This window comes from Schistocerca americana, chromosome X (assembly GCF_021461395.2).
Source record: "Schistocerca americana isolate TAMUIC-IGC-003095 chromosome X, iqSchAmer2.1, whole genome shotgun sequence".
Classification (NCBI taxonomy): Eukaryota; Metazoa; Arthropoda; class Insecta; order Orthoptera; family Acrididae; genus Schistocerca; species Schistocerca americana.
The window spans coordinates 1,002,015,602-1,002,040,425 of NC_060130.1; the positions used below are offsets into that span (position 1 = coordinate 1,002,015,602).

Here is a 24,824-nt window from a genome sequence, read left to right on the forward strand (position 1 = left end):
GAGGAAGAATTCGTCTGAGGAAGTTGTCATACGCTGTGCCGTTTAGACTACCATTGATGAAATAAGAATCAATAATTGTAGTACCAAGCATCCCACACCAGACATTAACACTCCACTGGCGCTGATGTTCCACCTGTCTAAGCCATCGTGGGTTGTCGCTGGACCAATAATGTATGTTCCTTGTATTTACCTGTCCTTTGTTTGAGAAGGAATGTTCATCGGTAAATAGAACACTGAAGAAGAAGTTCGGGTTGGCGAGGATTTGCTGCTGTGCCCACTGACAGAACTGTACACGATTCCGGAAATCATTGCCATGCAATTCTTGCTGTAGGTGTACATAGTAAGGATGGAACCGGTGACGTGTAAGAATAAGATGTATACCGGTTTCAGGAATGCCAATCTCGTGGTCAAGCGATCGTGTGCTCACATGTGGATTCATAGCGACGGAAGCGAGAACATTAATTGTGGCAGCTTCATCTTCGCGAATGCTACGACGATTGCGTTGTCGTGGGTTGAAACTTCCCGTTTCCCGAAGCCTCGCAACAAGACGAGAAAACATCCGACGGGGAGGTGGGTTCTTGTCAGGATATCGCTCTCTGTACAGTTCCGCTGCCTGCGTAGCATTTCGCCTACCTTCAACAACAGCAACAATAAAGGAAACGTTATGTCAAATGGTTCAAATGGCTCTGAGCACTATGGCACTTAACATCTGAGGTCATTAGTCCCCTAGAACTTAGAACTACTCAAACCTAACTAACCGAAGGACATCACACACGTCCATGCCCGAGGCAGGATTCGAACCTGCGATCGTAGCGGTCTCGCAGTCCCAGACTGGAGCGCCTAGAACTGCACGGCCACATCGGCCGGCAAACGTTATGTCGATGCAGTTTGTAGGAAGGACAGCCTTTACTGTATGCCTACTCTACACAACAGTATTAAAAGGACTAAAATACTGTACTAAATGTACACGTACATAAGAAAACAGTATTGCAGTTACTGTTCTGCTAACTTACATTCCCCATAGATGTGTAGCATTTCTTGCTGGTGTACATTCTACTCGCACACCTCTTGAACTGACGATGATTGACGGAATGACAGATGTGCGTTCTACTTATGTTTGCATTTGTCCTCTGTCAACGTCATCACGTGGATGCGCTCCATTAGCCCGAGTACCTGCACTAAGCGCTGGGAGCGTCAACGTCAGTGTTGTCTTATGTAATTAATAACGTTGTGTTTCAGTGAATGACACACTGTGATACATTTTTGAATAGGTCTTTAGGAGAGGAAATGAATTACCGCATAAAAAAATACAGGGTGCCATTTAACAAAGTCATACCACTGTTCATATCTTTATAAAAAAAACAAAGCTACAACGAAGGCAATCATGCTGATTGATGTCACCCTGACGGCTAAAGAACATTTGCTTGAAACATTCTGTAATTTGCATCTGGACAAACAGTTATTTAGGGTGGTCAAGATTTATGGGACAACCTGTATATTGTAATTAAACAATTTATTGTTATTATTACTTTGATAAAACAGATGATATATCTAATTGTTATTATTAAAATTCTAGGTATCTGTAACTCTGTAACACATTAAAACGAGGATGACAACGAGTTATATTTTGGGGATGGGATGGGGGCGAGAGACAGTGACAAGTTGTGAACTCTCCCTTCACAACCGAATTCTGGATGCTATACTTTCTTTGCACAGTAAGTAAAACTTCGCTGTTTGCTACCCTTCCTAATATTGCAATTTTAATGGCCAATGGTGTAATTACCCTAGCATCACCTGACTTATTTCGACTACTCTCCTTTGTTTTACTAATCACCTTCCAGCCAGGACAGGATATATTCAGTTCAATTGATCCTTTAAACTTCCAGGTACCACTGGGGTCAATATGACTCTATAAATACATTGTAAATGTATGTCTCCCTTGTTTCCAAAACCATTATTTTCAAATTATATGAGTTTGTCCCTCTGAGTTGATCGTAAACAATGGTGTTTCGTTCATTTTTATATTTACTAAATATTAAATTTTTTCCATGGTCTTTGCCCTGAGTGCCACTGGGACAGTACGACCCCAGCTTAAATTGTTTGTCTGAATCATGAATGTAACATTTATGAAAACAGAATGATGAATGTTATGTTTAACAGCTATTATACAAAACACTTGCAGTAATGAAAATCTTATTTCCCACTTATTTTAGCATCCATTGCCAGAGTTTCTTGCATCAGCTGTTGTTGTATCCGTCCTTGTACCACTTGGGTCAATATGACCCCATAAGCATGTTGGTAAATCATATCTCCCTTGTTTCCGAAGCTGTTTTTTTTTTAAATATATAGCTTTCTCTCTCCGAATCAATTGTTTCCAACAATGTTTTGTTCAGCTTTATATTTACAGTACAGTAAAATTTATTCATGGTTCTTTGCACTGAGTATCACTGGTGTCAATATGACTCCAATCTAAATTGCTTTTTGTTTCTTGAACGTAATATGTTATTTCATTAAAATACTGCCTATATATCTGGTGTAAATTACTTGGGGTCTATATGATCACAGTGGGGGTGTCTATATGATGACAGTGGTATTCAGTCAGATAAAAATGTCCCAGTAGTAAGAGGGATAAGTGATTCGCCATCTCTGGCAGAATTACCATATCAGTGGCGAACCTTAAAGGTTTTGTCTCTTCTCCCTGAACTTCAGTTTCCGTTTCAAATGTGTCTTCGGTTTCCGTTACTTCTTCCTCTTTGTTTCGATTAAATAACGTTGGGGACAGGTTACAGCTCTGCCTCCCTCCCTTTCGTGCCCTTCTATTCTTATGGCTACAGCCTGGTTTCTGTACATGTTGTAGATAACTTTTCGCTTCCTGTATTTTATCACCGATAACTTAAACCGAAGACATGTGGCGTTATCACTCGCGACTGACGGACGAGTTGACCAGCGCTCGTCTACAGGACAGATAAGGTAGCTTCCGCGTTTTAAAACGTCGACTGCCCAGGCCGCCAGAGCAACAGGTGTGGACGACGGTGAGGCTGGACGGCAGAGGGAGGCGCGCCCGCCGTCGTGGGCGGGGTGGGGGCGGCTGTGACGTCACGTAACGGTGCGGCCGTGCAGGCAGCGCGCGCCCAACCGCGCCAGTGGACGAGATGCAGCAGCTCGCGCCGCTTGTCGTGCTCGCCTTCCTGGCAGGCGCCTTCGCCGCGTCTCCCCGTAAGTACATTCCAGCCAGCCGCTCCTCAAATAGCGGCCGAGCTCTGGTCGCAACTCGTGAAGCGAAGCCAGATTAGGGTCTAACGTACTGTCAACGACGACATCATTAGCGCTCGGACTAGCGAAAGGACAGGGAAGAATATTAGCCGTGTCCTTCCGTAGGAAGCGCACCAGCAGTCGCCTTAAGCGATTTAGAGAAATCGAACAAAACCTAAATCTGGGTTGGTCATCGTATCCCTGATAGATACTGTAGAATACCGTCGCCTTAAGCGATTTAGGGAAATCGTCAAAACCTAAATCCGGGTGGGTCATCGTATCCCTGACAGATACTAGAGAATAGCGTGACTGTTTGTCAACTAAATATACGGTAAATACAGATAACTGTGGTGGTATACATCAGTTGTACAGAACGGGCGGGATGCTGGCGGATTTCTGGTGACTGGCTGGTACGTGATGAAAATGTTAGCTACCTGGTGGATATTAACACGGATACCTCTCATACTGCCGCAAGGAGCGGCCCCCAGTACATCGAGTACAAACGTGAATATACAACCGCGCTCCTTACGAAGATCAGCCTGAAAATGTACCAAAACTAATTAATGGAGTCAGACAAATATTTCCTAAGTGACTGTACACAGTTATCAGCATCTATAGCCAATAACTCTGGATGGGATCTGAACCGTCGCCCTCCCGAATGTGAGCTTAGATGCTAACCACTGCGCCAGTGCAGCTTCTGGGATATCCCAACAATTCCGGCAACTACAGAGTATACAGCTAGCAATACTCAGTTTATCGCTGAACGAAATGCTTCTTGGGCAGGACATCCAAACCTGTTCCCCAATTGTTCGTTAATTTAGTCCTGTCAGTCTCTCCGTACAGCTGTATCCCACAAGTTATCGTGATGTTCCGTTCGTGTACGATCGACTTCAAGACTGTACAATCCCAATCATGTATTAACGTGCCACGGAATTCGCCTGACTTCCTCCTGCTGCTGGTAGATGTTGTTATGTGGAAAGCATATCGTGTTAAATTTGACACTATGGGTGATTTTTAATGGCGTCCACATTTTCTTTACGAACACGAGTGGCGCTTATGACACTCGATTTTTTAGGCATGTTAGGTACCAGAAAATAAGACTATATTAGTCTCGAAATCGATGATATACGAATTGAACGTCACACTGAATGGTGTGATGACAACTGTATGGAAAAACCGGGATCAGGTTTTAGGCTTGTATTGGTTGTGTAACAATCAAGTTTTTCTGATCGTCGTCCGTGACCACGATGGATGACTTCCGAACTGTCTGTTTTGAATGCATCCGACGGCGCCCGAAAGGTCACTATATTCATTCCAGACGTAGACTAAATGTCGGCAGGAGGCAAAACGTTTAGCGCAGAATCTCTATCTACACGTACACTTTACAAGCCATTTGCGTGTGGCTGAGTGAACCTGTAGTACCACCGTCATTTCTCGCCTTTCGTTTTCCATTCAGTAATACTACATTGGAAGAACAGCTGTTGGTAAGCCGCTACATATGCTCAAATTTCTCTGAATCTCCAGTCGTGGTGATGTGTGTGTAATGTGTTGTCTGACTCTTATTCGAACGTATGCTCTTGGAATTCCAACAGAAATATCCCCATAATGCCCAGTGCGTCTCTTTTAATGTCGTTCTCGCGCTAGCTAAATGAATCCACGAAGAAACGCGCAGCTCTTATTTAGATCTTCTCCATCTACTCTATTACTCCTACCTGGAAACTGTCCCTGAAATTTTTATGTGGTCTTTACACTTTATGTCGCTCCGAACGAGTATTCCTAGGTACTTTACGTTTGTTACTCTTTCCACTGAATGATCGTCAATGGTGTAATCAAACAATAATGGGTCTTCCCGTCTATTTATTCGCAGTACTTTATATTTATTGGTCTTGATGGTCAACTGCCAGTCCCAGCAGCAAGCGTCGATCCTCGGAGGTCTTCCTACAGTTTTCTTCCGCTACAAACTGCCAATACCCACTCGTATAGTCTGTGAACATCCTCAGTAAGCTACCGCCGTCATCATTTATATACATTGCCTTGGGATACTTTCGTTGTTACTTGTTTCGTCAGAAAAATATTTCAATTTCCAGAGGTGTGGCCACACATCTTATCAAGTCATCGACACAAAAAGACCCGCTGATACTCTCGTAAAGCAAGATTTCTCTGTAATTACGGCATAGATGATGATTGATTACGACACATATGAGCTGTTCTCAGTATATCACAGTCTCCCACCGATACTGAAATAATGACATGTCTCACAGGATGTAGCCGAAAGAAAAGCTCGTATACAGGGTGATTCAAAAGTCATCTCTCATTGGACAATGGTACATTGGTGAGTCGACAGTCCTAGCCCATAGAACGAAGTCGTATTTAGGGATATAACAGGAACAATCACTCGAAGCAAAAACGTCAAGTAAACATGGGTCCCAAAATGTATATCTTCAGAGCTATGACCACATCTTGGAAACTGTGAAACAAACCCCTTGTATTGGAAGCTCTTTACTTTCCATATTTTGGTAGGAGGTAGTATGAACAAAACAAGAAAAAATAACCTTGTAAACATGGGCTAACTAAAATATTTGGCTTAGGATCTACGAACACTTGTTCATTTTCACTACTGCGAAACACTTCTTCTGCGGAAGAAGTACCCACAGCTCTTAAGGTATGCATTTTAAATTCAGCATTTACTATACAGTTTTTTCTTTATTTTGGTCCTTTCTAGCTCCTTGCAGTAAAAGGGATTCGTTTCACAGCACCGAAGACGAATAAGTGTTCATAACTCATAAGGTATGCATTTTAGAGTCCATGTTTACTATATATTTTTCGCTTCGGATGTCAGTTTCTGTCATACATCTGAATACTATATAGTCCTATAGGGCATGACTTTTGAATCACCCTGTATACAGAAAGAAGCTCAGCTCATGTCTGTCAACGAAACTCGATACCACAACGCTACCAGTAACAACGCACTCGTGTTTATAAACACAGCTCTGTGGCTCTGTCTGAAGTGCCGAATACAGAACAGGAGAAAAGAATGGTCTGATTTTTGGAAGATACAAACCCTGTCACATATTTTCTTCTTTGGACGATGTATGTTTGTTACAGCTCCACCGACATTTTCGTTCTGCGTGTTTAGTTACACGGGATGAAGTGAGATATCAAAAAAGTTACAAAAAGCAGCGCAACGTAATCACTGCTGCTATTCATTGGCTGCAAACAGGAATGATTTCGCGATACGCTCCATTTTGCTCGAGCTGTGTTCAGGACTGGCAGGCTCTTCCTGTCCGCCAGGTTGCCGTTAGCTGGCACCACACGCTTCACTACCTGCTCGACCACTCCGGTGCGGCTCGGCTCTGCTCTCGGCGCCACTTTCTATTTTCCGCGGGCTTTTTCTTCGTGTTTGAGAATCGTGGAGTGCCCTGTGAAACCGCTGGCTACTGTTTCTCGTCTTCGCGTGCCATTAAATGGACAAATAAAAGATTTGCCGGTGGTGCCATCATTTACCGCCTAGATGAGTTACAAAACGTGCCAAACGAATTACTAATGATTTAGACAACGTATTTGAATGGTTCGAAAAGTGACAGTTGATCCTGAAAAGTTAGATCCTGCCCATTAGTGCAACGAGAATACTGTCGAATTTCTGCTGCATGACAGGTGACACAAATTTAGAAGTTATCGATTGGAGCAAATGTCTACGGATTGCTCTTAGGAACAACTACAATTGGAATGATCGTATAAGAAATACAGTGGGGAAGGAGATCCAAAGATGACTTTTATTCGAAGAACAATTAGAAAGTGCAACAAATTTGAAAAAAAAAGGTTTACACCACTCTCGTCTGTCCTATTCTAGAATCTATACAAACAAACAAACACCGTCCAAACAGGCCTTGGCGGCTCAACGGCACCGACCGGCCGCTGTGTCAACCTCAGCCCGTAGGCGTCACCGGATGCGGATACGGAGGGAAATGTGATCAGCACGAGGTTCTCCCGACCGGTGATTCTAGAATCTATATTTATACTAAATTTACGTACATTGCAAATCACTGTGGACTGTTTGATAGGTAGGACTTAGCGTAGTACTTCATCTGAGAAGGACACCTGTCGTCACTCATTGGACGTCCACTTCCGCAAATTCCAGCCTTAGTCGCCGATGAACAGCAATCAGAATGGTTGCCTGCTCGTACGCTGAGGAGACGCTGTTGGTAGCCCCTCGGTTCAAATGGCTCTGAGCACTATCGCTCCCCTAGAACTTAGAACTACTTAACCCTAAGGACATCACACACATCCATGCCCGAGGCCGGGTTCGAACCTGCGACCGTAGCGGTCGCGCGGCTCCAGGCTGAAGCGCCTAGAACCGCTCGGCCACACCGGCCGCCCCTCGGTTGCACGTCTGTTCTCCCGTACACTTCTACGCACCCCCGTCATCCGTGGACCGTGATGCACCATATTTGCCTCAGCGCCGGTTTTGAATAGCGCCACTTATACTTTAATCGCGGCAGAACGCGAATTGTTTACAGACTTAACAGCTTCTGAAATGCTTCCAGCCTTGGCCCAGAAGCGCCGTCAGATAAATCGCTCCATTTCGCACTGTTTCCGTAGTCCTTTCGACATACTTTATATTCTCTCCACTGCTAGTGCTGCCACCTGCGCCTGTGAGTGGTTATTGGACTTTGAACATGGGCGGTGGTCACATTAATATGACTGGAACTGGTGTATACGTTGCTGTTATTTGGTATGGATCAAACAGACTTGAGCAATATTGTAAGTAGGGACGCACGAGTACATTGTTAACCAGTCCGCTTTGTAGACACGACCGACGTAGTGCAGTTGTTAGCACAATGGACTCACATTGGAGCGGACGACGGTTCAAATTTAGGTTTGTACAAACATCTTTGTGGGGAGGGTAACCACAGCTAAGAGACATTTTGAGTAACAGTAAAAAAACACTCAACGTTCAACAACCTTTCAGAAATATCATACAAATTATAACAATTAGGAAGTCGAGAATGGTTTGTTTCCAAAAGTCGCATAGCTGTAGTGAAGAACGATGAGGTGTTTCCAAAAGCCGCATAGCTGTATGCTACACAGATAAGCAGCTTTTGGAAACACCTCATCATTCTTGAATTTTTACTTGCTATAATTTTTATGATAATTTGAATGGTTATTGAGTGTTGAGTGTTTTTTTTTTAAATTGTGGTTCACAAATTCCGTGATTTCCTGAATAGCTTAAAGCAAATGCCAAGTGATTCCTTTGAAAGCGTACTTCCGATTTCCTTCCCTAATCCGAACTTGTGATTAACGCCTGATGATCTTGTTGTGGACGGGAGTAATCTTCCTTCCTCCCTTTGTGGATTGACTACATTTTCCCAGTATAATGCCTGTAAACGGAAGCCTACCACTAGCGTTACCTGCGATTGAGTCTATGAGATCATTCCATATCATTCCCATTCAAACTGCTACACCTAGGAATTTGTGTGGATCAATCGGTTTCAACTGTATATCGTTAATATTGTGGTCATAAGAACTATTTTCCTGCGTTTTGGTAAGTTCGCAGTATAGCTGAGCAGTGTCGGATACTTACAAGGTAGGATTCAAAACATATCACAAAATAAGGGAAAGAGTGTCACACTTATAATAAACATGTTGGGATAGCAATCATTAAAAGTAAAGTAACCTCAATTGGGGCGAAATCGTTTCACGAAATTTTTGCTGTCCTCCACTTACATATACAGGAAGGACCTCTACGATAAAAAAAGAAATCAGACCTACCACAAAAAAATTTTGTTTGTCATTTTCCCATGCGCTGTTGAAGTGGTGTCTTGCATCCTATCTGCTAAGCACTTCAGTCAGAACTGCGGAGTAATCGTCTAGTTGTACGTATATTGATAGTCTACAAGTCGATGCTTACTGTTTAATAGAACCTAGCAGCATTATTTACAGACGTAACTGAGAAATTAGTATCTATAATAAATTTCACCGACCGCACTGCTCTTAATATAATTCCGACAGTGAAGACGCGAGGATGAAAGCGACTGCATCAGGATGGATTCAAAATTGCACTTTGCAATGAACACCTGTGATATTAGCTCTTCTCTCTCTCGCTCTCGTGTTCTGCATTGTCTGTAGGCCCCCGAGTGATTACTGGGAGGTGCTTTCCTACTGCTTCGTCAGGAACGCCGCTAACTCGTAGTTTACTTTTCGTGAGAAAAGCATGCCGTCCTTACATCTTAATCTTTCGTCCGACTGAAAACTACTGTACTAGAGCACGAGTAAATCTTATCACATTGACCATCATTATTACAGCTGTACATGATGAAATTTACTACTGGAACTTATAGGAGAAAATAAAAATAATATATCAATTTTTAGTTCAAAATGCTTCAAATAGCTCTGAGCACTATGGGACTTAACATCTGAGGTCATCAGTTCCCTAGAACTTAGAACTACTTAAACCTAACTAACCTAAGGACATCACACACATCCATGTCCGAGGCAGGATTCGAACCTGCTACCGTAGCGTTAGCGCGGTTCCAGACTGAAGCGCCTAGAACCGCTCGGCCTCAATTTTTCGTGACATCCACATTCACTTAAAAAGAAAAGAGTTAATAGAAGCACATACGACATAATAATGTGAAGAATTTGTTTGAACTACAAATAAAGGCCTAAAAAGTAGAAACATCTACACTGCACAGGCTTCAAATTACCCTTGACAGCGAAAGAGGCTCCAGATATCAGTGTGTATTATCGGCTCAAAACATGGTTGCCCCACCTCCCTGCATTGGTACTGGCCGCATTCACTTTCGTCCACGACGATCACCAAACATCAGACAATTCCTGTACTCTCGACGAAGAGAAGCGCGCACCATTGATCGAGGTTCCATTCGAGGTGTTCCGTTTTCAACTTTCTTAAGGTCCCTACACTCCCACCAATTTATAGGCCGACCGACCAACCGACCAATTTCGGGGCAGCCTACACGCGTCCCGGCCGACAGCACTCGGCGATTACAGCGAATCCTTGTTCCTATCGCTGGTTACCATTTGTTAACCTTAGGTTCAGTGAGGCTGTGTTCTACGAGATCCCGTTTGGTATTACAAGGACACAAAAACTGGGATTTGCCTTGATTGTTTTAGTTCTAAAAAGGCCGAAGAACGCGGAGAGAAAGCCGTGGGCAAAGAAATGGCTAATGCTCAGGAAGAAATTCTCCCACCCTCCGCTGACTTACGGAGCTGGGAGCCGATGATTTTCAGAATTAATTAAGAATGACTGAAACATGCTTTTCGAATCTACTGAAATTCATCAAACCTTATTTGACAAAAAAAGAATACAGTCGTGAGAGATGCTGTAAGCTGTGAGGAAAAGTGTTAGCTACATTACGATTTGTAGTCACTGAGTGAAGTTACGAGGACCTCTAATGCTTGAAACCTAAATGGTCATTTATAGTTGCATGAGGAAACATACCACGGCAAAGCAAATCAAATAAAACGACCTGTGCTCATGTAAACTTTATGAATTTATTTATGTATATAGCATAAAAGATGCCCCTTACTATTTTAAGAAATTCGTTTCGGACAAGAAGAACAAAGACTACAATTGGTGATGGCGCATATTATGTAATAAATACAGCAAAAGATAACACCCTCCCAGTCTTCAAGAAGGGTCGTCGAGCAGATGCGCAAAACTATAGACCTATATCTCTGACGTCGATCTGTTGTAGAATTTTAGAACATGTTTTTTGCTCGAGTATCATGTCGTTTTTGGAAACCCAGAATCTACTATGTAGGAATCAACATGGATTCCGGAAACAGCGATCGTGTGAGACCCAACTCGCTTTATTTGTCCATGAGACCCAGAAAATATTAGATACAGGCTCCCAGGTAGATGCTATTTTTCTTGACTTCCGGAAGGCGTTCGATACAGTTCCGCACTGTCGCCTGATAAACAAAGTAAGAGCCTACGGAATATCAGACCAGCTGTGTGGCTGGATTGAAGAGTTTTTATCAAACAGAACACAGCATGTTGTTATCAATGGAGAGACGTCTACAGACGTTAAAGTAACCTCTGGCGTGCCACAGGGGAGTGTTATGGGACCATTGCTTTTCACAATATATATAAATGACCTAGTAGATAGTGTCGGAAGTTCCATGCGGCTTTTCGCGGATGATGCTGTAGTATACAGAGAAGTTGCAGCATTAGAAAATTGTAGCGAAATGCAGGAAGATCTGCAGCGGATAGGCACTTGGTGCAGGGAGTGGCAACTGACCCTTAACATAGTCAAATGTAATGTATTGCGAATACAGAGAAAGAAGGATCCTTTATTGTATGATTATATGATAGCGGAACAAACACTGGTAGCAGTTACTTCTGTAAAATATCTGGGAGTATGCGTGCGGAACGATTTGAAGTGGAATGATCGTATAAAATTAATTGTTGGTAAGGCGGGTACCAGGTTGAGATTCATTGGGAGAGTGCTTAGAAAATGTAGTCCATCAAGAAAGGAGGTGGCTTACAAAACACTCGTTCGACCTATAATTGAGTATTGCTCATCAGTGTGGGATCCGTACCAGATCGGTTTGACGGAGGAGATAGAGAAGATCCAAAGAAGAGCGGCGCGTTTCGTCACAGGGTTATTTGGTAACCGTGATAGCGTTACGGAGATGTTTAATAAACTCAAGTGGCAGACTCTGCAAGAGAGGCGGTCTGCATCGCAGTGTAGCTTGCTCGCCAGGTTTCGAGAGGGTGCGTTTCTGGATGAGGTATCGAATATATTGCTTCCCCCTACTTATACCTCCCGAGGAGATCACGAATGTAAAATTAGAGAGATTAGAGCGCGCACGGAGGCTTTCAGACAGTCGTTCTTCCCGCGAACCATACGCGACTGGAACAGGAAAGGGAGGTAATGACAGTGGCACGTAAAGTGCCCTCCGCCACACACCGTTGGGTGGCTTGCGGAGTATAAATGTAGATGTAGATTAGGTGAGAATGTAGGTCTCGCGGGAGGCGTGCGCGAGATAGTCCCTGCAGTCGCACTGTCCTCTGTGCCCTCGGTGGCTCAGATGGATAGAGCGTCTGTCATGTAAGCAGGAGATCCCGGCTTCTAGTCACGGTCGGATCACACATTTTCGCCTGTCCCCGTTGATATGTACCAACGCCTGTAAGCTGCTGAAGGTATTAATATATATTTATAATTTCATTCTAGACGGCTGCAGGTCATCAATCCATATAAGTACAATGCTTAGTGGTCTGTACTATAGATCGCTATGGGCGCAGATCTTCAATGTTTTGTGTCTTTCGATAGTAACTGAATGTTCCAATGTCGTCACTGTGGTTTAAGCCAGTTCGTTTATCAGCTTCACGTGCTAATAACCTTTCTTACGGCAAATTGACAATGCACGCATAGTATGAACTTGAAATGACCATTCTTTGCTTACAGACTGAAAAAAGAACGCAACCAGCACTGTCCTGTTCGCGATTGTAGATATGGGACGCTCCACGGAACTATACAGCGATTTCCTGTGGTCGAGAGAGCGTTAAGAAATATGTTAACCAAATCACGGAAAACCTTAATCGGAACGACCAGACACGACTCTTTTCGAATCGGTTGCTAATCGAAAACATCACTCAGCTGTCGAACACAGCTACTTTTTGATCGCCACAGAGTTCACGAAGTACAAAGTCTACGAGCAATCTGGCATATAGCCAAATTTTCTAACAAGGCATCATCACCTGAGTCTTTGATTGCATCTCCTCTTTTTACTTGTGTTCTCATTTTATCACAATTTTTAAGAATTATCCTAGAACAAGCTTTTATCAAGGAGCGTTCGTGTGTGTGTGTGTGTGTGTGTGTGTGTGTGTGTGTGTGTGTGCGTGTGTGTGTTTCGCGAGTTCGTTTTATACATGTTTTAGTCGAAAATTTTTATATTTTAAAGGGATGTGAAGGATATTTTATTCTTATGCAATGATCTTGTTACACGGGCCAGGTAAGAGAAACTGCTATAATGGGAATGATTATGTTGAGGCAGTTTTCATACCTAAATACAGTATACAATTTATGTAGTATTTTATGAGTGTAACAAGAGTATGATGACGATCACTGTTTATTAATCGACAATTAATTACACGCCACGTTGGACGTCAAGTCAGACATCTAGTGAGTCGAGGTCGGATAAGCTGCTGATTGCATTATGAGCCTGATCTCCCTCACTGATAGTCATCACTTGCTTGCCTTGTTAAATGGCTACTGGGCTAAGCTAAAATGAACAGCTCTTCTGTAAATCATATTTGAGAAACAAAATACGAAATGGCATAAACTTGGTATTGGTTACAAATAAGACAAAACAAGCGTTTTGTACTAATAGTTAACAGATACAGACGCGAACAACATATCTGCTCGCGTGCGATAAATTTCATATAAATATATAATGTTTATCACTAATTTTAGTGCACTATATTTTATAACGGTATGATGGCGCACATTTTGCACTATTAACTGGTTTCGTTCAAGTACTAAACATCTTCATAGCTGTTAAATTAATAAAATGCATACTAAGTGTGTTCATTCATAATTAACCTAATACGTATGATAAAGCAAACAATATGTCAAAAAATGGTTCAAATGGCTCTGAGCACTATGGGACTCAAGTCCTCTAGAACTTAGAACTACTTAAACCTAACTAACCTAAGGACGTCACACACACCCATGCCCGAGGCAGGATTCGAACCTGCGACCGTAGCAGTCCCGCGGCTGCGGACTGCAGCGCCAGAACCGCGCGGCCACCGCGGCCGGCAAACAATATGTCAATTGCACGTTCTGTGTCCAGCGGCTATGAGTCAGCAAGGTATCGTTACATCGATAATCGTTTCCGCTCACGGTGTAAGATGTAAGAGCCACGCTGTGCATCTTACTGCCACTGTTCCAAGAGGTCGCGTTCCTAACTGAGTCAAACAGCATATTACTGCCTGCATCCTATATTTCACGTAATGAAGACGCCAAAACTAGAGACCTTCGGGTTCATACGGAACGTGCGCACCTAAGCGGAACTTCTTTTTAAAAAATTTTGAGTTCGTTAAACAAAGATTATTTTACATCAAAACCTAGAACAACTATACTAGTATCTACAAAAAATTAAGATAACCCAAAATATTCAAAAATAAACACACCAAAAACAAAATTCCAAGACACTACCTAAGCGGACGGTTTCCCGAGCGTCGAGGAAATGTGCGCATCGGGTGGGGTAATTGTGCGCATGTTAGAAGAATTGATACGCAGTAATACCTGGAGAGGAAAAAAAACCAATACAAGGTTTGTTCCAAAGATTATATTGATAAGGCACATGTTAGATTAGGTTAAACATAAGTTTTAATCAAATTTTACAAACTTTAGCATAGTTCAGGACTATTGGTTTTCAAATAAAATGCAAAGTTTTCTTTGATGTTAGGGGCCTACAGATTTAACAAGTTAGATAAGTCCTTCACTGTACATATCATATATAAAATCTTTAGCAGAATCATTTGCGGTACAAGCTGCACAAAGTACATCTGTACCACAGTTCCGTGATCTCCACAAAGTCCGCAAATCTCGTCGTCGGCTCCTTGAAGTGCGCCAGGGTCAAACAGCTCCATGCCGATATCATCGGACTCATAGTCGTTATACAGTGGAACTTCGTCAACATCTGAATCGTCTGATTCTTCTTCAATTTTGTTTACCTTCTTTTGTAAGTGTTTCTTGCCAAAAGTCTGATTATCCTTTTTCTTGTTTTGAAGTCTCTTCTTATCCATACTTACTTTTGCATTAGGCTTAGGCCTATTGCCGAGATCAGGCTTTCTAGCAACTTTTATGTTTTTATTGGCAATTCTTTGCTGTTTCACCTCTTCTTTTTCCTTTTTCTTTTCTATATCCAACTCAAGCTTTATTTTCATGGGTGTGCTAGTTAGTATTTCAGAATGCTGCTTTTCTCTGGGCTTTCTTGTTTTAACCTCAGTAGGCTTAGGCCTATCAGATTTCTTCTTTAGGTCAAAATCTGGTAGATAAGTCATAAACTTCTTATGGCTTTCAGTAAAACCTCCCGTGGATTTTGAGGAAGTAGAATCATCAAATAGCCCCACAAATGAACTTGTATCAGTCGATGGGGTCTTATGTGCTGCGGATGTTGAAGGACTGTCACAATCTGTGGCTGCTTCCACTCTTAGCTCGTCTAGTTTTCGAGCTGGGGCAAAATCAAGTTCAGAAAACATGTCGGGGTTGTATAAGTGAATACCAGCTGCACGGAAGCCAGGTAATGCATTTGACAATGTAGCAACTTTAAGAAAAGCATTCTTCACAAGCTCAGCAACTTCGTACTCAGTAATTCTCTGGTGCCCTGTTCGTATCATGAAAAGGTCATATTCCCTAGAAAGAGCATTCTTCAGAGGGCCAAAAAAGGTTAGGTCCAAGGGTTGTAGGTGGTGGGACGTGAGAGGTGGGAGAGAGACCATGTGGATGTGGTTTTCTTTACAAAACTTCTAAGACTCAATGGAAATGTGGCTGTTGTGGTTGCCCAGTATGAGGAGCACTGGTTCATCAGCTGTTGGGCGAGTATGTTTTCTAAAATGAAGAAGCCACTCATTGAATAGTTCTGTGTTGGTCCACCCATTGTTGGAACGACAGTATATGGCCCCATCCGGTCCATTTTTCTGAAGATATGCACTCATTCGTTTTCTTGGATAAATCATCATAGGAGGTGTGAAATAACCTCCAGCGCTCATACAAAACACACGAGTGATGGTCCTGCCCCTCTCAGCGGAAGTTGCAGCGCCTACCCTCTTTGAACCTTTGGTAGCAAACACCTTAGAACACTTTTTGTGTACAACGGTTATGCAAGTCTCATCTTGGCTGTACATTCTTGTGGGATCAATATTCAGTTTTTCTTTTAAAGTTAGCGGATTGTCAAAAAATCGAATAACTTCTTCCTTGCTGAAAGCATTGATTCTATTCACACTAGTATTTTCCGGCTGCCACAGTCTTACGGTCGGGTGGCGCTGAAGAAAACTGTACATCGAACCTTTGCCGGCTAAGCCACTCTCTTTGTTGAAATTGTGGTTAATACCATTCTTCTCAATGTATCGTATGCCAATTTCCGCAAGCCTTTAGGTGTTAGGCCATAGAAATTGTTCAAATGGCTCTGAGCACCATGGGACGTAACTTCTGAGGTCATCAGTCCCCTAGAACTTAGAACTACTTAAACCTAACTAACCTAAGGACGCCACACACATCCATTCCCGAGGCAGGATTCGAACCTGCGACCGGTGTGGTCGCGCGGTTCCAGACTGTAGCGCCTAGAACAGCTCGGCTACTCCGGCCGGCTAGGCCATAGAACAAGTTGCCAAGAAGGACGATAAAATCAACCATTTCTTGCTCAACACTTTCGGGAATAATAGACTTACGCCCCAAACTTGGCTGTGTTACCTCGTCAATGGGCTTCGCGAGGTATTTTCGTTTTGTTGATTCTGGTATTCTGAAGCTCCTACAGACTTCTCTGATTTTCCTCCCATCTGTTCTTACTGCATGTATTGCTTGTTTAAGCGTGTCTACAGTATAACTGTACTGCTCTGTTTTCCGGACGTACTTTCTCGGCATCTGAGAACAAAGAAAAAAAAACGAACTATTGGTGGCCTGCTCGTATTTAACTACATGAAGGGGAAACGTGCGCATCGGTGCGCACCCTTACCCCATAGTGTTTTGGAAATAAATTTTGGCCACAATTTTCTTAAAACTAATTACAACCAAACAGGACTCTTGTGAAAACATACCCATACAATACAGGCATTAACTTTATCACAAGTAAATTTAGTCAACGTAATAAATAGAGGCTCACCGTCTTAAATCCCGAGGACTGCAAATTAGATCACAACGTTACATTTCACCATTTGCAAACTCACTGAACGCGAGACTGTAATGGCGGCCCAGCGACCAGACTAAAGTAGTTCGCTAACCTGCCGCTAGGTGTAGCACTGGTTACAAAGTTCAACAAAGCTTTTAAATCAGGGAAACAGAAATGCGCATGTTTACCCTCTGCGCAAGTTTCCCATACTTTCCCCTACGACAGTTTTGCTTCTCGTGCACCACCCACGAATGGAATAGGACAGGGGGAAAACCGAACTGGTACGCTCCTTTTGTAAGAAGGTTTAGCAACAATGAAGAGCAGGGAAACAGAGTGTACAGTCATATTTGATACAAGAACCGCATACGTTAAGCATTTAGCAAGGAACAAGTCAGAATTTCATTCGCGCTAGAAGAACACTAAAATCCCTAATATATAAATAAAACCTACTCTCAGGTGGCTGAGCAGTGCAGCCAATGACGAACGGCAGATACCTTTGTTTCCACCAGGGTTCAACGTAGATGTACACAGAGTATAGTTGTCTGTAGACACAGCGACTAGCAACTCCCGTAATATTATTAATCGGCCACAGAAGGTATACTTGTGAATTCTTCTTTATTTACACAACAGATCGTATCAATCAGAAAGTACGGGCTGGAGGGACAAGTAAATGACATATCCTCTCCACCTTATTTGCTTGCTTGCTCCACCGAAGTTTCTCGTTCCAGTTATCAAAAATTGGAAAAATCAGAAGCCTTTGGTAAAATAGCATATTTTCTACAGCACCCGCATGTCGACCCTCGAGGTCGTACAATACCGTAGCGAAGTATCAGCAAGAAATCCGCTGTCGAACATGATAGGCCGCAGCTGTGTGGGCCTAGAGCACTGCTGTAACATAAACCGTGTTCGCAGTAGTTCATTATGCTTCTTTGATGAAATGACGCTGTGGCAACAGCGTGCGTTTACAGTCGCAGCTCGAAGCAAATTCTTCTTGTCGTAGGCAAAAGAGAGGAAAATCGAACGGTAGGCTAACTCACGTACCTCTCCCTGTTAATTATTACTTCGCCTTCTTTCTTCATTCAGGATTTGCGCCCCCTGTGTACCGGCACCTCTGGAAAGAGCCTATCTCGCTACTCCGTCGGTACAGCAGTGTCTCCACCACACACCGTACAATGCCTTAGGGAGCCAGATAATGTTAGTGTCCCTGTTTTCCTGATAGGACCTACAGAAATAGCTGTCTCATATACAATGTGACGGGGGAAAAATCGCAAACCAAAAAATAATTAATATAAAGTAATGAAACTTCGGGAATACATTTGTCTAGGTAACATATTTAAGTAATTAACATTGCAGAATCACAGATCAGTGTAAGCGCGAGATAAACCGTTAAAAATGTGAGATACTTGTGCATTAATAACCAGTGTAGCAGCGAGAATATTGGATGCAAATATGCAAACGTGCACACATCGTGTGGTACAGGTGCCGGATGTCGGTTTGTAGGATGAAATTCTATGCAAGTTGCACTCGGTCGGTCGTTGCAGGGACGGTTAATGCTGTTTGTGGATGATTCCGGAGTTGTCGTCAGACGATATCAGATATGTGTCGATTGGAGGCAGATCTGGGAATCGAGCTGGCCGAGGCAACAAATCGATACGCTGTAAAGCGTGCTGGGTTGCAACAGCGGTATGTGGGCGAGTGTTATCCTCTTGGAAAACATTCCCTGGAATGCTGTTCACGAATGGCAGCACAACAGGTCGAATCACGAGACTGACGTACAAATTTGCAATAAGGTTGCCTGGGATAACCACAAGAGTGCTCCTGCTGTCATAAGAGATCGCATCCCAGATCGTAACTCCGAGTGTGGGTCCAGTGTGTCTAGCACGCGGACCGGTTGCTTGCAGGCCCTCAACTGGCCTTCTTCTAACCGACCGCGATCGTCACCGGCACCGAGGCAGAACCAGCTTCCACCACAGAACAGAACAGGCCTACACCCTGTCCTCCTATTAGCCCTCGCTCGACACCGTCGAAGTCGCAAATGGCAGTGGTTTGGGCTCAGTGGAACGCACGGTACAGCGCGTCTGGCTCGGAGCTGTCCTCGAAGTAAGAGTTGGTTGTGTCACCTGGTGCCAAGTCCCGCTGCAGATGCAGTAGGATGCGCCGAACACGACGTCTTCCCTCTCGGCAGTGCCACATGGCCGTCCGGAGCCCGGTGCGTTCACGTGAGCACAGCTGCCAGCAACCGCGTGCAGTGGCTACATTCCTTCCAAGTCTTTCTGCAACATTTCAGAACGAACGTCCAGTTTCTCGTAGCCCTTTTACACGACCTCGTTCACACTCAGTAAGTTGTTGATAATGACTTCTTTGTCGCTTTCGAGGCATACTTGAGTAACATCAGCTCAGCACGCCCAGTCTCAAAAGTAAGTGACGCTCGTGACCGTTACAGCCTGAATTTAAAGCAAACCTGATTTCCATCCTCACTAGCACTGACGTCAAATGTGAACAGACATCATCTATCGGGTGTAGAAACTGCCTACCAACTTTCGTTTATGTCGCATAACTCCTCGGTACTGCGATTTCTTTCCGTCAGTGTATGTCAGATGTCTTTAGTAAGCGTCGTCACAATCTTTTTCTATGATGTTTCGGGAGATATCTGCAATTTCGCTTTTGCAATGTGTAGTGGTAGTCTACCCAAACAAACAATGGTCATCACGTCTTTAGTGCTACGCCCGGTGTAGACGGAAGGTATCGGTTTGTTTCCCGTTAGATATAAAATAAATTAAAGGCCAGTTTGTTGTGCCCATTCGACAAAGCGGTCCAAATTAGCGTACTGTTATATTCGTTTCGTCGATATGTATTATGAGGGACCGTAAAACACGAGGAATCACCAGTACTCCTGCAGGGATAGCACCGTCCCGGCCCACGCTGCCGTGCAGTAGCCCTGCTCACTCACTGTCGGAGTACTGACTATTCATCGAGTCTTACTGTCCCTACTAATACATACGGATGTAACGAATATCACGATAGAGCTATTTGGGACCGCTCCGTCGAATGGGCACGTACAATTCCGCTTTAAAAACCATTTTGTTTGTGACGGAAAACAAACGGATGCTCTCTGCCGAAACTGGCAGTCGCATGAAAGACACGACGAGTGGTGTCGGTTTGGGCTGACACGAAATTGCAGGTATTTGCCGTAAGAACAGACGAGGCAAAATATATCAGACAGCCATTTCTGCGATATTTTGAATAATACAAGCACTACCATCTTCGCAAACACTGCGCAGCTTTCATCACACATAAAATGACTTGCAGGCTAGCAAAGAAACTGTTCCATCGGCTGAACTCGATTTTAAACAGAGCCACAGTGAATGTGTCATTATGCGCATACGAGGAATCTTACCTGCAAAAAGAGCATACTACATTAGATTTTTTACGAAAAAGAAGCATCAGAATTAAAGAGGCCAGCGGTGCCATTGGATTCATACACGATACACAGCGCATAAATGTGACAGTGTACGAAGGATATTGGTAAACAACAATGCTAGTCAACGTTTCATTCTCGTACATTAAGGTTTCGTTTCATGTTCACTCCTCTATTACCACAACACGAAAATTTCGCACTGTAATGCAGGATGTGACAGAAAAAAATTAAAAATATGTGGAAATGATGAAAGCTGAACTTATGAAATTAATTCAGGGGTACCAACCTTCTCCATTTTAATCCACAGACAAAATTATGCGAGAAAATGGTTCCCGCTATAACTATACATAAAACCTATCTAACAGGTCTTGAAATTTATCGAAAATAAAGATTCATAGTTGTAGTACGTCAAGGATTTCGCTCTCTATCCCGAAGAAATAGCGGCTGATGCTTGTACTACTAGTTAATAAACGTGTGATGTAGCCTGGTGCAAGCCTTTCGGAGTAACGCCACTTCGGTGAATTCCACTTCGATTTCGCTGCTGTTATATACAAGATGCTTTTCATTAGGCTTCACAAGGATGAGTGGACCTCCTTCCAGACATTTCCACCAGAGAAATGCTGATTCTCCACCCTTACCCCGCATCTGACACCAAATTTGTTTCTCCTCCTGTCGTGTCCCGCAAACGAGTCCTGAGAGGGAGTGGAAGGTCTGCAAGGATGAGCGTCAAAGAACTTACTTGACAGGAGGTCTCGTGGTCGTGGGCTGCCTTCAGTGCACCTGCTCCATTGAAAAGAAGGCTGTAGGGCGAGTTAGAATACGGAACTCGGCTGGGATCTCAGGGTACACTGGATGCAATCGTAAATCAGTGCACGAGGATATATACACTGGAAGCCCCCCTGGCACATCCGTTTTATAAACAGTTCTATATACAAAGTCTACTAACTGCCTTCTTAGTAGTGCAACTTCTCATAGTTTCCTGGGTTTAAGTCCCAATATAGCAAGACTAAGTGTTGACTACACGGAAATAAGTCTAAGTCTCCTCGTAGTTACGCAGCACTGCACTGCGATCTCACAGCATCAGAACTCCAGCTAAACCGTCTCTGACCGACTGACCTGCTCCGTCACTGCCATCATTCCCATCACTCTCTTAACAATATGGCGGCTAGCCTTTTTATAGCGGTAATGCACCCGGCACCACTTGTTCTAGAAGTTTCCAGTACTCTGGAGAATTGCGTGCGTGTCACACGCTAGCACGTGGGGCCGCACGGCGCTGTCCAAGGGTTGCGTCTTGCGAGAGCTCTCGAGTCTCGTGATGTGGGGTTGGGGGAGGAGACCAGACAGCGAGGTCATCGGATTAGGGAACGACAGGGAAGGAATTCGGCCGTGCCCTTTCAAAGGAACCATCCCGGCATTTGCCTGGAGCGATTTAGGGAAATCACGGAAAACCTAAATCAGGATGGCTCGACGCGGGATTGAACCGTCGTCCTCCCGAATGCACCTCGTGATGTGGCATAATCCGCTCTTGTTAGATGGTTCAAATGGTTCAAATGGCTCTGAGCACTATGCGACTTAACTTCTAAGGTCATCAGTCGCCTAGAACTTAGAACTAATTAAACCTAACTAACCTAAGGACATCACACACATCCATGCCAGAGGCAGCATTCGAACCTGCGACCGTAGCGGTCGCTCGTCTCCAGACTGTAGCGCCTAGAACCGCACGGCCACTCCGGCCGGCTCTTGTTAGATAGAGTCAACATTACACATAAGCTACGTCCGGTCACGTCCGCCTCGCTGGTAGCAAGAATTTCCATTCCTACATCCTACTTGATTTTTAACTCTATTTCCTATCATTCGCGGCACCTCCCTTCCCCAGGGGAAAATTTTGTAAGCTCGGACTCTCGAGGTTACAAAATTTTCGATCTCTACATGCGGTGCCAGTAAAACTTGCCAGACTTTATTTTAAAACATGGTTTCAAATCATAAACTACAAAAAAGTTAAATTCTCATACAAAAATAGAAAGCACAATGTAAGTACAACTAACATTTGGGTATTTGATGTCCACACATACTTGTCGTAGTAACTCCTACATTACTCTTCTATGTTATTCTTTTCATTGTTCATAGTTCACATAACAATACAAAGTTTTGGATTACACAATTCAAAGTCCAGAGCTTTACCAAATATTACCAAGGTTTCACATAATAGTACACATAGTACAGACCTCTTTTTATTTCAGGACCACTTTAAAATTTCATATACATAGTTTCCAACACAACACGAAAGAAAAGGAAAAGGAAAAAGGTTACATACAATTTTATACAACATAGTTTGTCATCCAATTTCAAATTACACTTGTTCATAATTTTTAAGTTGTATTTTCATCTCCTATCTTTCTTGGGCACCAACGGCTCCACTGTATTTGCACGTGGTTCGATTTGTTTAGTGAGTCGTGGCGATTGTCTTTGCTCTCTCCACTGCACTCGATCGGGGAGAGGAGTACGTCGTGTATACTTTAATTCATACTCTCCACTATCTTCCTCCTCTCCACACTGTACAGAATGGAGGGAAGGAGCGTGTCGGACACTTCTTTCACGGCGGCAATTTGTTACCACCGTGTTTGTCACACACATTTTTGCACAACAATTTCCTCCTCCTTCACACAACCTTCTGTCACACCCTCGACAACAATTACAATAGATACATGAACAACATATTGTAATAATTACAACTAGGGTTACCGAACCTTTGTATGCCCACGCGGAATACATACTTTGTGACCATCCTCGGAAGGTCGTTCGCTGCTGGTATTCTGTTTCGCTTTGTAGTTCATCTGTTTTGTGACTTGCTATCTTTAGGTCATCTAAGTGTCTTACAATATGTTCTAAGGGTAACGATACAGGTATTTTTGTGGCCTCCTGGTTCTCCTCATTTATCACACAACAGTCTTTATCTAAATTTAACATAGGTACTATGCCATTCTTGCTTACATTATTACTACTTACGTGGTCAGCTTGTAGCATGACTTGCGCACCATATCCTTTGCACTGGCTTGTAAATGTTAATTTACCAGTACATCTTATGATAAGATCATTAGGGGGTAACTCATTGCACAACATCGTCAAACCATCGTCCTTGGGTGCGACACACAGTCATTCATTGTCTTGTATCTCCGTCCAGAAACTTTCATTCAATATAATATACTTTTGATTGTAATCTTTCGGAAGTTCTCTTATAGGCTGCAGCATACGAGCTTCACATCGCTCGTGGTCATAGGTGGACATTACAACAAACCTCTGCTTGCAAATCTGACTTCTTAGCGTGGCCGTTTTGCAGTGTAACTGGTCACGGGACAGTAGCGCGTACTCTCGTTTCGCATCATCAACAAGCAAGTAGTTTTCCTCAGGCTCTATATAGACGAACATTTTCTTTGCCTGATCATACTCCGCGGGTAATGGCCATATTCTATATAACATATATACATCACTATCCATTAGAGGTACATTTAACACATAACTTAACGTAGTGCCGGCAAGAACTACATCTATAGCTATTATACGAAGTAACAGATATCCTTGGTCCTTCATGAGTTCAACGGGAAACTTTTTGTCTCTTAAATGTTCTTTTATCAGTTCAAAATACTTGACACCTGAACGGGGTTAATCAAGTGTAGTTCTAATAGACCTTTCTGCACGTTCACTAGTGCAGAGACTAATAAGTCGTATTCCCTCTCGAGTTCTTTGAACATACTAGTAATCTGCATTATTTGCTCTGTAATAGTTAAGAGAATCAGGGCATGTTCTACCTTCCCATTAGTGATAGTCTCATAATCCTCTACATGCGTACTAAGTTTTCTTATTCCATCTGCTATTATCTGAGTATTCTTAGTTACCGCGTTAAGTGTTTGATTCACCCATGTCAGTGACACTCTCACAATGGTCACTTGCTCCTTGGACAGTCGTAACAGCTCTCTCTGCTGTTCCTCGAGTACGCCTATTTTCGCTTTGAAGAATGCCGCAACATCTTCGTCTAACGTGCCAAACAATATCATACTTGCCTCCCCTATAAAACTTAATATTCCTCTTTTGACCCTCGGTCGTCCATGCTTAGCCAACTGATCGAGCAACTCTTTCGATCTAGAAATTTTACTCATATGCCATTTCAGGCATTCTCCGGTGCTTAACTTTGCCTGATTCATCTTACCCATGCAATGTGTTACCGCTCTATTTGCAACCACTTGTGTGTCCTCAAATTTGTCATGCAGTTTCTTGAGGTTAAAATAGCTCACCACTCTCG

The 24,824-nt window shown here is 43.3% G+C and overlaps 1 protein-coding gene across 1 annotated transcript in view; it reads left to right on the forward strand.

Moving 5' to 3' along the window:
* The first annotated feature begins 3,117 nt into the window (after nt 1-3,117).
* Nucleotides 3,118-24,824, forward strand: part of LOC124555382 (probable chitinase 2) — a 324,834-nt gene continuing 303,127 nt past the window's right edge. The window contains exon 1 of the mRNA XM_047129277.1: nt 3,118-3,216. Within this exon, the coding sequence (XP_046985233.1) occupies nt 3,153-3,216 (64 nt within the window). The 5' untranslated portion in view covers nt 3,118-3,152. The remainder of the gene's footprint in view (nt 3,217-24,824) is intronic.